This window comes from Acanthochromis polyacanthus, chromosome 5 (genome assembly GCF_021347895.1).
Source record: "Acanthochromis polyacanthus isolate Apoly-LR-REF ecotype Palm Island chromosome 5, KAUST_Apoly_ChrSc, whole genome shotgun sequence".
In the NCBI taxonomy this organism is placed as follows: domain Eukaryota; kingdom Metazoa; phylum Chordata; class Actinopteri; family Pomacentridae; genus Acanthochromis; species Acanthochromis polyacanthus.
The window spans coordinates 41706653-41723492 of record NC_067117.1 but is presented as its reverse complement, the minus strand read 5'-3'; the positions used below and the strand labels follow the sequence as shown (position 1 = coordinate 41723492).

Here is a 16840-nt window from a genome sequence, read left to right as displayed (position 1 = left end):
CTCAACCTAGGGGAAACACTGTATATATATATATATATATATATATATCAAAGGAGTCAAAGCAAAGGGCTACTTTGAAGAACCATTAAATCAGAAGGCGTACTTTTGACAAGTAGTGTATATCAGATGATAAGTATAACAGCTTACAATACACACACACTCACACACACACACACACGCACACACACACACACACACACACATGCACACACACACACACACACATGTTTGTTTTTCTATACCGGTGGGGACTTACCATTGACTCCCATTCATATCTAACTCCTAACCCTTACCCTAACCCTAACCTTAACCATCACCAAATCAATGCCTAACCCTAAACAAACGTTTTTGCACTTTTACATTTTTTATTAACAACAATATGGCCAAGAAAACGGTGTTGCCACCCGTGGGGACCTCATTTTAAGTCCCCACCTTTATAGCAAATAGTCAGGTCAAAGTCCCCACCGGTATAGCAGAAACAAGTACACACACACACACACACACACACTGTGTTTTCCTATCCTTGTGGGGACTTACCATTGACTCCCATTCATATCTAACCCCTAACCCTAACCTTAACCTTAACCCAGACCAAAACAATGCGTAACCCTAAAGAAACGTTTTTGCACTTTACTTTTTCTGTTTACTGTTTCCCCCCGTGGGGACCTCATTTTAGGTCCCCACCGTTAGACAAGTCCCCACCTATATAACAATAGTCAGGTTGAAGTCCCCACCGGTATAGATAAACACATACTCTCTCTCTCACACACACACACACACACACACACACACACACACACACACACACACACTCACTCACACAGACACATGTGTGTGTCTTGCTATCATTGTGGGGACCTACCATTGACTCCCATTCATATCTAACCCCTAACCCTAACCCTAACCTTAACCAACACCAAAACAATCGCTAACCCTAAAGAAACGTTTTTGCACTTTCACTTTTTTCAGTAACAACAACATGGCCAAGAAAACACTGTTTGAACTTGTGGGGACCGAAATGAGGTCCCCACAAGTGACATGGTTTTCGGTTTTTCTACCGTTGTGGGGACATTTGGTCCCCACAATATAGCAAAAACATGGGCAGGCACACACACACAGAGAGAGAGCGAGAGAGAGAGATATAGAGAGATAATATGCAGTTATTAGTGTAAAGTGTAATGTTTTCAGATTTTTAGTTCCTGTTCAGAGTTCATGTGTATTAAGAACCTTTATGAAAACCGTCCCCACTTCATACAGTTGTTGTACTTTGCTTTTTAATATAGATTTTGAGCATGTACAAAAACAAAAGCAGAAAAGTACAACTAGAAGCTCTTTTCTCCACTTACTAACTCACAACCAAAAACGTAAGTCAGTTAACATTTTATACAATATGCATCATTCTGTCAAACACAGTGTCCTGTTAAAATTACTTTTAATTTAGTAGTTTTGCATCAAAATCCTCATAAGCGTCATATTGAAGTTACCCACAGTTGTTCAAAAATGATGAATAGGAAAATGACTTGTGTTTTTTTGTTTCCTGAAGTTAAACAACACATAGCTCTTCTGTCAGGGCCTCCTCCTCCCCCCATCCTACCTGGCATCCCAAAACCCCTTTTCCCACCTATCTCCCCCTTTTTCTCCCTCTCTCTGCTCCTCTCTCCCTTTCTCCTGCTCCCTTCTCTCCTCAGCGCTACACCGAGTGGAGTGCAGCCACTCGGCTGCCTCCATTCAGATTAGCCGCCTCCCCGGAGTCTGGACAGCTGCATCTCATTCCACTGATGACAACAACCACAATAAAGACCGGCTGAACCTTCCACACCCTGCCAGATTGTTGAACTCGACTTACCAGTCAGTCGCTCTGTAACCTCTCATGCTCTCTACTTGTAAACTGTGTACTAACTAGACCCTCCAGAAAAATGAGATTATGCGATCGCATGAATTCCCGCATTAATCACCAAAATGCCGCTGATTATGCGGGGGTCAATTATTTCCCAAAAGGCCGCATAATTCCCACAAAACAGTGCATAATTCCCGCAAGAATTTCACATTTCCACGAAAAAAAGAGAAATATGCGGGTCCCGCTTGATTTCACAATTTCCGCATAAAATGAGAAAACTATAACCGATATAAGTGGAGCTGTGAGTGAGTTTTTATGACGCCCGGCCTGACGTCATCAGTTCACGCATTCACACACACACTAGAAGCACCAGCTGATGCGGAGCGCTGGCACCAGTGTTGCCAACTTAGCGACTTTCTCGCTAAATCTAGCGACGTTTCAAAGCGTCCTAGCGACTTTTTTTGTCAAAAGCGACTAGCCACAAATCCAGCGACTTTTTCGGCCGTTTTGGAGACTGACAGGAAAACTCGGATCATTCTGCAGTTACTGTCCTCAACAAGCAGCAGGTGCTGCTGTGAGCTTCTCCCCCTCCCAAAGCACAGGCTGTCAGTCCAGTAACCCTGCAGCAGTCCCAGTGTCTGATTAGAGGAGACCCACATCACTCCGTGGCCAGACGGCAGGTGAATCGCGCATATTTTTGCATATTTCACAACAATTCGCATACTTTGCAACTTTCCGCAATTTCCCCGCATAAAATGTCATAAAAAACCTGCATGTTTATTGGCATAATCAAGGATTTTAGCCCGCATAATCAAGGATTTTAGCCCGCATAATCAAGGATTTTTGCCTGCGTTTTTCTGGAGGGTCTAACTAACGTACTTATCCCTACTGCCTCACCTAGATCCAGCTGTCCGGACTCCCTCCCGGCGTGTTCTCCCCGACTCCCCTCCTGGAACCCTCCGGCACCAAGTCTCCCCCCTCCGGACCCCCAACTCGGCTTCCCCTCCTGAACTCCTGGATCCCCTCCTGCCGTGTTCCCCCCAGATTCCCTCCTGGACCCCTCCTGGCACCAAGCCTCCTCTCCTGGATCCCCTGGTCAACTCCCCCACCTGCGTCCCCAGACTCATCTGTCAACCCCGGCTCCGCTTCGTTTCCTGGCCCCCACCGGCTCCTGTCCCTCCTGCGGCTTCCCTCCTAAACGTCTCCCCCGAGGCTTCGGAACCGTCAGCCGTCTCTCGGGCCGCCTACCACCTCGGCCCTGCCGGATCGTCAGCGTCTGACGTCTCCACACCTCTGACGTCCGTTTCCCCACCGGCTCCTCGTCCTCCACCTGCCTCCGGCCACCAGGGATCAGTCCATCACCAGCCGCCGCATTCTGGTTCCCCCCAGAACCAACCGCGACCACCGATCCCCAGCCCTGAAGCCCTCAACTCGAACTCACTCCACCTGCATTCTCCCACACGCTCCCTGGCTCCCCTCACCCTCTCCACCTCCCCTTTTCCTGGCAATGAAATCTTTTTATACCCATTCCTGCCTTGGTAGTGAGGTTCTCTGCTCGGGTCCTGTCTCTTAAATCTGTGAAATCTTCTGACAGATTTTGAAAAACATGTGACTGTTGAGGGAATTCCTGAGAGGTTAAGCTACATTCAGTTGTATGCACCACAGACAAATGTTAGAAACTTACATCTTTACTGTAAGAGCATCTGTAAATTTACATACAGTGTACAGTAGAATTTCACATCATTTTACATGGATTGCACATTTTTGAAAACAAATAATGCTAAGCCGTGGTGAATTTTCTATCTATTGTTTGCTGTTCATTTACAATGAAGTTAGGTTAAGTTACAACTTCAAAAATCCCAAAGAAAATTCTTGTAATTATGTAATTTAAAACAGCCAGTCAGTCTTTCTTTTTAGAATGTCTTGTGCACTTGTAAATCTATAACATTTGCCAAGGTTTTATTCTTTAAACATCTGAACAAAAAAGTCTTTTTATTATACCCACTGCATGTACTAGACAGCTTTACAGCTGTGCTTTGGTTTAGGATATCAAATTGGATTGGACTCTTCAGTATTTTATTCTTGCTATATTTAAATAACGCACATACACACTATTGATCCTCAGAGCCAGTGACCTCCTAAATTAACTTACCGGTAATCAGTTATCAGCGAATCACTGGACCAGCTTCTCCATCCTGTGGGTCCAGTTCCACAGCCCAGAGAGATCTAACTCAGAGGGGTGCTGAAGAACGTCTAAGCTGTTATTTGAGGAAAACTTGCCTAGCTTCTCACTTCCTCCATCCAGCCGCCTATCCCGCCTCCTCTGATAATTAATTTAACTGAGTAGCCAATTTGGAATGGTTAAATTAACCATCAGTCATGTCTGTTAACAGCAGCTTTTCCTCTTATCGGATCGTGCACTTGGTAAGTTGCTAGGTTAAATTCAGAGGTTATGGACAATTAGACAACCCCCAGGATATGTTTATACCTGGCCAACCCTGGCCCCTATGACTAGGTAACCTTTCAGAACCTCTACTGTTGTAATGCACACAATAACCTGACTTTTTACATTCAGAACTAGATGTATGTGTGTAGAATTAGGGATAAATAGCTCTTCTGATCTGTTGTCTTTAATTGCAGAATAAAGCTTTATTAAAATATATCTCAGCAGGGCAGAAGCAATAGCCAAGAAATTACCAGACAAATAATCAAACATTAGATAATACTCAAATCACTCATAACGATTCCTAACTGGTACTATGCTTTCATATTTGAAGAGTAGTAATCACCCAGACTATGTAATTTGGAGGGGGAGAGCAGATAGCGTGGCCACACCCGGCTGCTCACCTGGTATCATCTCCAGGAATCCCAAACATGAGGATGTAGATGTTAAGTTATCTTTGTTTTATGATCCCTGCTCCAGTCAATGTCCTTCTTCCTTCCCTTCTTTCGCCCACTGTTCCTCGTCTGTTTGTTTTGACCTGTCTCTCTCTGACTCCCTCTGTTTGCACCTGCTGGTCTCTGTATCTGTCTGTCCATCTTCCTTCATCTCTCTCTGTCTCTCTTGCCCCTGTGTCCCTCTCTCTCTTTGTCTTGTACCTCTTTCTCCCTCTGTCTGCATCTGTTGGTCTGTCTTTCTGCCTGTCTCGCTCTCCCTGCGTCACCTGCCTGCCCTTTGCTCCCAGCTGATTACTGCAATGAGTGTCAGCTGCAGTAATCAGCTCACTCAGGACATCTGCCATTTACCTCACCTGTCTTCAATTACACCACCACTATATAAACCCAGCTCAGTCACTTACTCCTTGTTGGACCATAGACTTCTGGATCCTGCAGCATCTCTCAACCACCACAGTTCATGGACTTAATTATGCCCCGTACTCCTGCCAGTTCCTGTTTGTCTCCCCGTCTGGACTCACTTTCCCCCTTCTTTGGATTTTGACCTGCCTTGTTCTATCTCAGCCTTGCGGTACTTTGTCTTCTGTTCCACCAGCCCCCGGATTTCTTCTTTCCTGCCCCTTCTGTCTAGTGCAGAGGTGTTGAACTCAGTTCCTGGAGGGCCACTATCCTGCATGTTTTAGATGTTTCCCTCTTCCAACACACATGATTCAAATGATCAGGCTCGTTATCAGGCTTCTGCTGAGCTTGATGATAAGCTGATCATTTGAATCAGGTGTGTTGGAAGAGGGAAACCTCTAAAACATGCAGGATAGTGGCCCTCCAGGAACTGCGTTTGACACCCCTGGTCTAGTGTTTTCCTCTTGTGAGTATTCAGTTCTGTTGGATTGGTTTTAGTTTATTTCATCGGCAGGTTTCTTGGTTTTCCCCTCTGTAGTAAGTTTTGTTGTTTTTTATGGTCGAGTCTGTTTTAAGAATTATGTTAGGTTTGTTAGTTTTCAACCCGTCCTCCCTGCACAGTCTTCCTTCCTGTTTCTAGTTCCCCCTTAGTTTGTGTCCGTAGTTTTGCTTGCTCTAATAAGGATTCCTTTCCCTGCCAAAACTAGTTTCTCTGTTTCTGTGTCTGCGCCTGTATTCTCGGACCCCAAAACAAGCTGATCCACCTTTCTGTTTCTGTACTTGATCTGTTTCTTTATTTTTGCATGCATAATATACAAAAGCTGTTTGATAAAAATGGAATGAAATTAAAAACAACTGCACTTGTCAGATCTAATGCGAATATAAGCACATGTTTAAAAAAAAACAAAACTTGGCCACAAAGGGAAGCACTGAACAAAAGTTCTCAAGTAAATGGTCTGTATTTATATAGCGCTTTACTATACCTGCAAGGTACCAAAAGCGCTTTACAAATAGCACAATACTCCACCAAGGCAGCTCAGTTGTATGTTTTACGATGGATAAGTCGACAGCGGTGGATTTGTAGTAGCATGGCAATCCTGTAAACATCAGCAGGTACCTGACATAGTGTTTGTTTGTCATAGTCAGTGATGCCGTGCCACTATCTCACAATGATACAGAAATCTTTAACAAATCCATGGAACCAGATTATAAGCTGCATCACTGACAAAATCTGAGGTGGTGCTTGTCATTTCTGATCTTCCCTAAAAATTTAATCCAAATTAATTTTTCAGTTTTTGAGTTAATGTTTGGCACAGACATACACCGATGGTCACATAACTCCGCCGTGTTCCTTGGTGGAGAAATAACTAATTGTAGTTCGTCTTGGCTGTGCACGGATTGCTGAAGACAAAAACTAGCCACCCTTCATAGGGCATATGTAGGACAAGATTACATTGATCATATTCTTAATAATGGGAGGTGGTGGGTGGATGTCATGAGGTAAGTGATGGGCCAGGACCATCTCCCAGGCATCCAACAGATAAACATTCAATCCTTTAAATATGGCCCTGAGTACTTTGTCATTCTGCAAAGTATACCATTCATTGTTGGTCAGAGTCCTTTCTAACATCAAAGCTTTGGGGTTTGCTGTCCGGATGATGACCACTGTACCTGGTGATCTGTTCAGCAGGCGTACCACCGCCCTGCGGATGGTCTGCAATCGCCGAATGTAGACTTCCACCGGAAAAATTGCCAAGTGCGCCCAGATGCCAAAGATCACGACAGTGTCGGTGCCTCCGACTACATTGTCTAGTTCATTGGCAATGTAACGCAACTCGCTGATTGGGACATCGGGAAAACCGATAGGAGGACCATGGCAGCGATACGTCACCAAGATGTTGTTTGGAATGTCCACGGTCATGAGAGGTCCAATTTTCTTCTGGCTGTGCAGGTCAAACTCCTTGAGACCTAAAAGTATCACAGAGGAAACCAATTCAGTGTGAAGAAAATGAGTCATTTCCTTCAATCTCTGAAAGGAAACTACCTGGTAGTGCTCCACTGAAGTACTCAAACCACTGCCTGATGGTGGAGTCTCCTTGCAGGTGGACCACTTTGCCTTTCAGACACTGAGTGATGGCTGAGGGAGTGTTGAACTGCTGAACTTTGGTGCCAGTTAGTGTTTGCCATGCACCGTGGTAGTAATAACCAGAGGGTCCAGACTCCACATTGTTGCTGTTCACCACTACTTGACCTGAGAAGAAGGAAAGACAATAACTTTGTTGATAAATCCCTCAAAAAATTCCAAATCAATTTTTAACTCTTGGAGACCCTGGTAAACATCTCTTTGGGATCTTTGTGGACTCAGCTTTCTACCCTCATTGGTCCCACCTGTTCACAATAAACACCCATCTACCAGAATGTCCTTGCATGAACATATTTGAGAGGACAATAACACATAATACACCACAGATATGTAGTGTTAAAACTGGAAAAAAAAAAACACTGGTTTTTGTGGAGGCAGTGTATAGTGGATTTGCTTTTGTTTTATTTTCGGCCATAGCTTCATACACAACTTCTAGACCACTGATTATCAGTCCATGTTCATTGTGATAAAAGTACATTTCACTCATTACAACAGAGTCACAAATTCATACATGTAACATTTAATGTGTATTTTTATGGTAATGAACAACTTTAGTTCTACATGAATGTGATTGATCTACATAATTAACACCGAAGAGCTGTAGCCTTAATTTTTATTTTTGTCAGGCAAATTTGTATTTTATATAACTTTTGTAGAGTTTTAATCCTTGATGTTAAAATTACTCAGGTAAATTGACACTGTAATTAACACCTTATAGCCTTAAATTCAATATTTAAAATTGTTAATTCATGACCTTATTTTCTTCACATTTTTTACTGTATTGGTAATGCTTACTTTACTCGAAACAGTTGTTTAATGATTTTGAAACAACAGTTGAGTCCTATGGAAAAAAAGACTTTGTAGCAGTCTAACTTCATTGCAGCTTCTTTCTTTAATTCTTTGCAGCACATGTAGCAGAGTAAGCATCACAGCTGAGTGTTTGGAGTCAAGTGGTATCCTCCCACTAAAATATATTATTGAAAGTTCCTGAACAATGGCCCCCTCATTTTTCCATGTCAGTGTAACTCTAATATGCTGTGTTGATCTATATGTACTTGAAAAATATTCAACGTATTCAATACATATTCAATATGTTGAAGTTTTTCTCCCTTAACATTTGTATGTACGGTATTCATGATATTAATACTTTTTGCAGTTTGTACTTCTCCAACTTGCCTAAACAAACGTTTTGCAGATGTTTAGTTTTCATTCATTTTTATTGTTAGGTTATGGTGATTGTAGTAATAAGAAGATCCTTTACCTTGCTGTCTTGGCAACACAGTGACACTAGCAGGTCCTGAAGCTGGAATTGAGACTTTCATGTTGACACCGCTGCAGCAAAGCATACATGATAAAATCTTAATCATACACAAGCAAAAATTGGAAAGTGTCAGAGAGAAGCTCCGCTGAGAGCTCCCACATAACATAAGAAGATATTCACCGAACCAGAAAAACACGGAGACTGTAATTTTACTTGCAAGGGTAACACAGCACAGTGTAACAAGACACATTAGTGCGAGCCACAAAGACTGCTCCCATACAAGGTTTATTTTATACATGAGCAGAAATGAAGACATGGCATAAGATAAGAAATAGCTCGAGTTACACAAGGGGTGTGCTAAGCTGAAAGAATGGAAATATACTGGGATGTGGAGACTAGGGAGAGAGAGAGAGGGAGAGATATGTGCAGGTAGGAGTGAGTGAGTGGTATTCTATAAAAATAGTCATGTAAAATACTATGCACACACAGTTAATGCTCTAAGGCTCGATTATGATAAATGTATTTACAAATTCAACTCTAACAGAAAGCATTTTGAGGTTAAACCTAGAAAAACTAATTAGAAATTTGAAGCTGCTATATAATGTTTTCTCGTACTCAGTGTGTGCGAAGTGACAAATGTGCATTTTATTGTCTTTTCAGTAATTGTTAGGCTTATAATTCTTAAATTTGCAGTTTCAGTTCAGTTTCACCTCTCATCAGTGTCATTTATTTGACATAGAAGCCAGCTGTTTTCAGCAGACAAAGCTCTGAGTAAACACTACAGACTAATAAGCAGCTGGTAAAGTTATGATCCAGCTGGTGAACATACTGGACCATATTACAGCTAAAGAGCCAGATATTTCCCTGTAGCGAAGATGGAGAGCAAACCAAAAAAACATAGAAACAGCAGACTTGTATTTACCAGGCAACAATTAACACAACTACAAATGAATATCGGTGATCCTCCATGTTTGCTGGATGTATACGCTCTTTAAGGGAGCTTTAACAAATTAAGTGCGTATCTGTCGGTTTCTGGAAGGATGGAATCCTCAATAAATATAAATGATAGTGTAATCATTACAAATCATGATCATGTAATCATGATCTTATTTTGTATGATTTATGACGTTTTACTGCATTAATAACTCCAGAAATTTCCTTCAAAAGACAACCATAAGTTACTCACAGCTGAAAGAGTTTCTCCTCGTTGGCCTTGAGGTATTGTATGACTTGTCTATTGGAGTGGTTGATCCTGGTATCACAGGTCAGATTCTTTGGCTTGAAGCAGAACCAAGGATCACCTGTATGGAGGTCAGTGTAGTTGCACAGCGGCTGATCGGTCGAACGCAGGAATATGGTACAGATGGTAGTTTCAGAGACAGAGCCAGAGCGAAAGAGGCTCTTGTGGTAAACCCTGATAGGCTGTTCACTGGTCCACCTGCGTAGCACTGTGACAGCCTCGCTGGGATGAACCAGTGTCACCTGATAGGACAGAGAACACAACTTGATTTAACTTCAAGAATTACTTGAAGCTGCAACCTGGCATAATAGTAAAAGGTCTGTATTTATATAGCGCTTTTACTATACCTGCAAGGTACCCAAAGCGCTTTACATGATATGTCACATTCACCCATTCACACACTGATGGCGGAATGCAAGGCGTTAACCACGACCCATCAGGAGCAATTAGGGGTTAGGTGTCTTGCTCAGGGACACCTCGACATGAGCACAACAGGCTGAGGATCGAACTGGCAACCCGAAAGACGGCCACTCTACCCACTGAGCCATGCCGCCCCTAATCTGTACCACAGATTAAACAACTCCATTGGTCCACTGCACAAAGCATATTATTTTCAGAGTAAGGCTGCAGAATTGTGAGATGCTTGTTCTTTTTTAGGTGCTATTCTTGGGCAGCAGAATTCAACACATGGATGGAGAATAGTCTGTTTGCTAAATCCCATCCCAAAACCTCAAACACCCAATCAGCACAATCACAATTCAAGTATGTGAAGGACAGTCTGTTAAGTATAAAATCAAAAACTTAGAGCAAAGATGGAATCAATTAAACTGTCTGATTGTCATCATGTAAATGTTGCATGTCCAGCTAACAAACATACCTACAGTCGTAGCCTAGCATTACTTCCAGGACCAAGAAGTATTTTAATTCATGTCAGTTAATCAGGTTACAGTATATATCACATCAGGCATATCCATTGTGTGTTTCTTTAACAGTGGGAAGCTACCAACAGAGCATAGACTAATTTTAGCATCTGTTCTGTTCCAGTGGATTTGGGCATGTTTATACTGCAGCAAATTCAGCCAAACTTGTTTGACAAGTTTACATGCATCAGACTCATCAGCCAAAAAATGTTTCTGTAAGAAACAACAGTCTGATATTACTATATACTGATTTGATGCTGACATTTTGCCTGGAATAGCATTCTTTAGCCTGAGTCTTTTAACATATCATGTATATAGTCATCAAAAACATTTTACATTCCTCTCATTATAAAACGAATCAACTTTAAGCATTAAAAAGTCCATTTTCAATCAACTTCTAAATTAGATGAATCTCCTCTTGACATTTAAACAAACAGAACAGTAAAACTTGCAGTTGCTGTCTAGAAATAGGATTCTAAGTGGGGACTCTGTCACTTATTATTCTAAACTCAACTAAGCACCGATCTTGGCTATCAGTCAATTAGAAGATAGACTAACAGCATTTACAACCCCCATTTAACATGGGAAATTTTATTATTACCTCAACCCACGCGCTTCCTTCCCAGAGTAAAGAGAAAACAGCAGAGTAGGTGCCATTGAGATGATCTTCCACTTTCCCAACCACACCTGCACCAAGAGTCAGGTTGTGCAGCCGAGCAAATAAGACGTCTCCTCCAGACTTCTTAGGATGGCCTTGGAAGTCGTACATTTTGATCAGCACCTTCAGCTTGTCCCCTACATGCCACTGTCCATCTCCACTCTGTGGAAGAATGGTGAAGGAGCTCTTAGCTGGACAACTGGTTTCCATCAGGGAAAGAGGAGTCGGCAAAGGTGGAGTTTCTGGCCAAGCGATGGATTCTAGTAGGAGTTTTTTTTCAAGGTCCTCTTCAGGGGATAGTGGCTGGGCAGTCCAGAAATCATGATGTTTCTTAGGCACTGCTCTTGGAGGGATGATGTCGGGGTTTTCCTTCTTCTGAAACTGGTAAAAGATCAAGAGAGAGATGATGACAAAGATGCTTCAAACAAAAGGAAGACCAGAAAAGTGTTTTGTGCTCTTCAGAACAGAGTGATGTACAACATGAGGGATTTCAGTGGGATGAAAAGAACTGAGTTTTGATTTGGGCCTCTTGCAGCCTGGCACATAGTCAAAATAACAGGAACTTAAAGGTGATCAATCTGTTCTGATAATTGGCACTGATGGTGTGATTTAGGTGCTGATCAAAGGCAGGGCTGTCTATTGCTGCATTCAATGAACCTCAGATATGGAAGTTGAACTTGGGTCATTCTTTCCTTTGGATCGATGCACAAAGTAGGAAAAAAGGTATGTTTTCTCAAGTTTTATACATTTAGATATGAAACTCATGATCAGTAGACAAGCTATGGTCATTTACTGCTCACTGTAAAGGCTTTAATTTTGTGGGAATCATGTCAAATGCTGAGGTCGAAACTGAGAAACTCTACCCATGCTACCAAGTAGGAAATGTGACTTTTGGTGGCATTCCTAGTCACAAATGGGAAATTCTGACTTCCGCGTTTGCATTTATAAGTTGTTTTACAAGAAGATAACAGAATATGTTACACTGTTTTCACAACTTGAGCATTTTATTATATCTGATTTCACTTCCACGGAGATGGCTTGTCTTTTCTGATGAACTGATGAATGCAAAATAAAATCCTCGAAGTCAGTTTCACACAGAAATATCCTCCAGCAGCGACTGTGCGAAACACATAAGAACAGATTAATTTCAAAGCTGTAAAAAGTGCTGATTTGCACAAAAGATATGAGGAGGAGGAAACAACAATGACGCCAATCATTTTTGTTTTAATAATAATAATGGTTACATTTATATAGCGCTTTTCAAGACACCCAAAGTGCTTTACAATGAATCCATCATTATTCATTCACTCACACATTCTCACTCTGGTGGTGGTAAGCTACATTTGTAGCCACACCTACAGCTGGGGCAGACTGACGTAAGCGTGGCTGCCAATCTGCACCTACAGCCCCTCCGACCACCACCAACATTCACACACATTCATACACCGGTGCGAGAGCACTGGAGGCAAGGTGGGTTAAGTGTCTTGCCCAAGGACACAACAGCACATGACTAGGACAGAGCGGGAATCGAACCGCCAACCCTTGGATCATTGGACGACCCACTCTACCACATTTCATTTACCTGACTCATTTTCCAAGTGGAGTTGCACTATTGACCCAATAAGTGTGTACTGGAGGTAGACATAAAAACTGATCATCACTGTGATCGCAGATTATCTTCAACTAAAGGAAAACAAGTGCAAACTTCAAATACATCCACTACCAATCAAATGTTTGGACACGCCTTCAATTAATTGCATTTTTTAAAATTTGTATTATTTTCTGCATTGTACATTAATAATGAAGATCAACAGTTTTTTTTACAACATAATTCCATATGTATTCATTTATAGTATTGATTTCTTCAGTGCGGATAAAATAATTAAATCAAATCAAATCAAATCAAACTTTATTTATATAGCACTTTTCATCCATTTAAAATGCAACACAAAGTGCTTCACAAAATAAAAGAATAAAACAACAGAGAGAACTAGAAAAGCACTCGGAGAGCGCATACCTCCGCCATCCGGTTTGTCTGTCTGTCCGTCTGTGTGTGTGTGTGTGTGTGTGTGTTTGTCTGTCTGTTTGTCTGTTTGTCTGTTAACAGCATAACTCAAAAAGTCATGGACGGATTTTCACCAAATTTTTACAGAATGTCCGGAAGAGCATGAGTAAGAATCGATTAGATTTTGGAGGTGATCCGGATCACCGTCTGGATCCAGGAATTTTTTGAAGGTCGAAGGACAATTGAGAGATGGCCACCTGGCAGTTATGCTGTTAACAGACAGACAGACAGACGGACAGACAAACAAACTCCGGTGATTACATAACCTCCTAGCGGAGGTAATAAAAAACATAGTATAACCAACAATATATATATATATATATATATATATATATATACACAATATACAATATATATACACATGCGCTCACACACACACTCACAAAACACACACACATACACACAACACGGTGCTGAGACGCGGCAGGACACTGAGGAACCATGTGGGGAAACACCTATGGGAGCCCTCCACACCTAGATGCGTCACAGCCCACAGAGAGCGCCACCACAGAGACCACCCAGACGCCGATGGGCAGGGGCAGACCCCGCACTGAATGCAGAGCCGCCCCAGCCCCTCGGGCCCAGGAAGCCTCCAGGGCAACGCCCCCCATGGGCAGACCGGGCATACATCCCAGTGTGGAGGCCTCCCATGAGGAAACACTGAAGCTAAAAACTCAAAGACTAACAAGAAAAAAAAAGCGGGTATAATGCATAAAAATTAAAAGCTTTAAGAAAGTTAAAAATGTAGAGATAAAATAGACAAATAAATAAATAATAATAATAATAAGGTTTTAAGATATAATACTGATAAAATGCAGAAGTAAGGACAAGTCATAAGAAATATAAGAAGTAAAAATAACATAATAGAAGAATTAAAAGTTTAAAAGAAATTAGTTAAAAGCCAAACCAAAAAGGTGAGTCTTGAGCCTCCTTTTAAAAACATCAACAGTCTCTGCAGTCCTGATGCTCTCCGGCAGGCTATTCCATAGTCGAGGGCCATAATGGCTGAAAGCAGCCTCCCCATGGGTTTTTGTATTAACTCTAGGAATAATTAAAAGTCCAGTGCCGGAAGACCTCTGGACCCGCGAGGGTTGATATGATAAAAGCAGGTCAGATAAATAAGAGGGCCCAAGACCATTAAGACATTTAAAAACTAATAAAAGAACCTTAAAATCGATCCTGAAGCACACGGGGAGCCAATGCAGTGATTTTAAAATCGGTGTAATGTGAGCCCGCCCTCTGGTCTTCGTCAGCACACGTGCGGCTGAGTTCTGTAGTAACTGCAGATTAGAAATGGTCTTTTTGGGGAGACCAGAGAGCAGGGCATTACAATAGTCTAAACGACAGGAGATAAAAGCATGCATCAGCACCTCCGTGTTAGCTTGAGAGAGAAATGGGCGGACTCTGGCTATATTCTTAAGATGATAAAAACCTATTTTTGTTACATTTTTAATATGTGGAATAAAATTCAGCTCAGAGTCAAAAATGACGCCCAGGTTCTTTACACATTGTGTTGGTTTAAAATCTTGTAGTTTTGGTAAAAGTTTCTCTCTCTTGCCTTCAGGACCAATGACTAAGACCTCTGTTTTGTCCTGGTTGAGCTGTAGGAAATTCTCTGCCATCCATGAATTAATATCTAAAATACAGTTAGAAAGAGCATCAATTGGCCCTGTGTCTTCAGGAGACACGGCAATATACAGCTGTGTATCATCTGCGTAACTGTGGAAGCTGATGCCGTGCCTCCTGATGACGTCCCCAAGGGGAAGCATATATAGATTAAAAAGAATTGGACCTAAAATTGACCCTTGGGGCACCCCACAATTTATTTTATGTGTTCTGGAGGAACATGTGTCCAAACTTACACGGAAATATCGATCTGTGAGATAGGAGCTGAACCAGTTAAAAACAGTACCAGAGAGGCCGACAAGGTTTCTCAGTCTGTTTAATAAAATGTGGTGATCTACTGTATCAAAGGCAGCACTTAGATCCAGTAGTACCAAGACTGTAAGTTTTTGTGAATCTGTGTTATACCTAATGTCATTTAAAATCTTTAAAAGGGCTGTCTCTGTACTGTGGTTCATCCTAAAACCAGATTGGTATTTCTCTAAAATATTGATACTATTTAAAAAATCATTTACTTGATTAAAAATCAGCATTTCTAATATTTTACTTAAAAATGGTAAGTTGGACACAGGTCTGTAGTTATTAAAAATGTTGGGGTCTAAGTTACTCTTCTTCAGAAGGGGCTTCACCACTGATGTTTTAAAGGCGGCGGGGAAGACACCCGTCTGAAGAGAGTAATTTACAATATTTAAAATCTGTTCCTCAAAGAAGCCATAAAATGTTTTTAAAAGTGATGTGGGAATTGGGTCTAAAAGGCAGGTTGTTGGGTGTACTTGGGAGAAAACTCGACCAAGTGTCCTAGCGTCCACCAGGGCAAAACTCTCCAGTGTTTCCTCAGGTAAAAGTGGTGGTACAGGTGTGTTAAAAAATGAATTCTGTTGGGGTAAAAGACTGGATCTGATATTATCGATTTTACTTCTGAAGTGGTCTGCAAAGTCCTTGCAGAGGGCATCTGATGGGGGTTTGTAAGATTTTTTAAAATTACTATTTGTTAAAAGATCGATGGTGGAGAACAGGAATTTGGTGTTATTTTTATGGTCTGTGATGAGTCTTGAGAAATGAGAGATTCGTGCCAATTTGACTGTATTATTATAGATTTTCAGTTGTTCACGTAATATTTCATAGTGAATTGTCATTTTGTTTTTTCTCCACCTCCTCTCTGCACTCCTGCAATTTCTTTTGAGTTTTTTGAATCCGTCATTATTTCTCCACGGTGGTGTAGGTTTTGTTTTTATGGTTTTGGTTAAAAGTGAAGCAACTGAGTCCAGTGTTGTTTTCAGTTTGCTGTAAAAATTGTCAACAATAAAATCACAAGATGCAGGTAAAATTTCGGCCGCGGGGTGAACACAAAAGCTGCCAGTTTTCGGAGAGTAGAGTGAGCCACTGCCGAAACTGTGCTCCGGTGCAGCGCCGAGGGGGGAGCAGACCGTCTTCGCCCGGGCGGCCGCAGCGAGTCACGAGACAATGGTGGGAATTCCTCTTCATCCAGGACAGCAAACCTGTTTGACAGGCAGATATCCTGGGCTGGTGGAGGAGGACAGGGTGGTGAGAGCCTCAGTGATCCGCCGCGGCGGTGAACTGGGCGCCATGGGACCGGCTGCCCCGGAGTAGAGCACCGGAGAGACTTGGGCTTGGCTCCTCGAGGTGCCCACTAGTCCCCGGTGGGCGAGCCGGTCCATGGCATGGTGTCGTCCAGAGGCCCTCCGGCGGCTCCAGCAGCGCTGGATCCCTGTGCTAGCATGGAGTCAATGAGGCGCTCATCTTCTCCGATTTGATGGAGAAGGGAGACCCTGGTTTCC

General features: G+C 42.2%; 1 protein-coding gene across 1 annotated transcript; it reads right to left on the bottom strand.

Moving 5' to 3' along the window:
* Positions 1 to 6178: 6178 nt before the first annotated feature.
* Positions 6179 to 16630, bottom strand: LOC110968359 (NXPE family member 3-like). The gene is made up of 6 exons (XM_051948718.1): positions 16541 to 16630; positions 11297 to 11734; positions 9722 to 10017; positions 8536 to 8606; positions 7176 to 7382; positions 6179 to 7099 (listed from the first exon to the last, which is right to left on the bottom strand). The coding sequence occupies exons 1-6, from the start codon at positions 16628 to 16630 to the stop codon at positions 6546 to 6548; spliced, it is 1656 nt and encodes a 551-aa protein (XP_051804678.1). The 3' UTR covers positions 6179 to 6545.
* Between the last annotated feature and the right edge of the window lie 210 nt (positions 16631 to 16840).

Bases quoted from the DNA above. Each gene is read 5' to 3' on its own strand.
- LOC110968359 (XM_051948718.1), bottom strand. From the start codon at position 16,630: ATGGCGCCCAGTTCACCGCCGCGGCGGATCACTGAGGCTCTCACCACC. The intron at 11,735-16,540 runs GTTTGCTGTCCT...ATCTTTTACCAG, and splicing joins GATATCTGCCTGTCAAACAG to TTTCAGAAGAAGGAAAACCC. The intron at 8,607-9,721 runs GTGAGTAACTTA...GCTTTGCTGCAG, and splicing joins GAGGAGAAACTCTTTCAGCT to CGGTGTCAACATGAAAGTCT.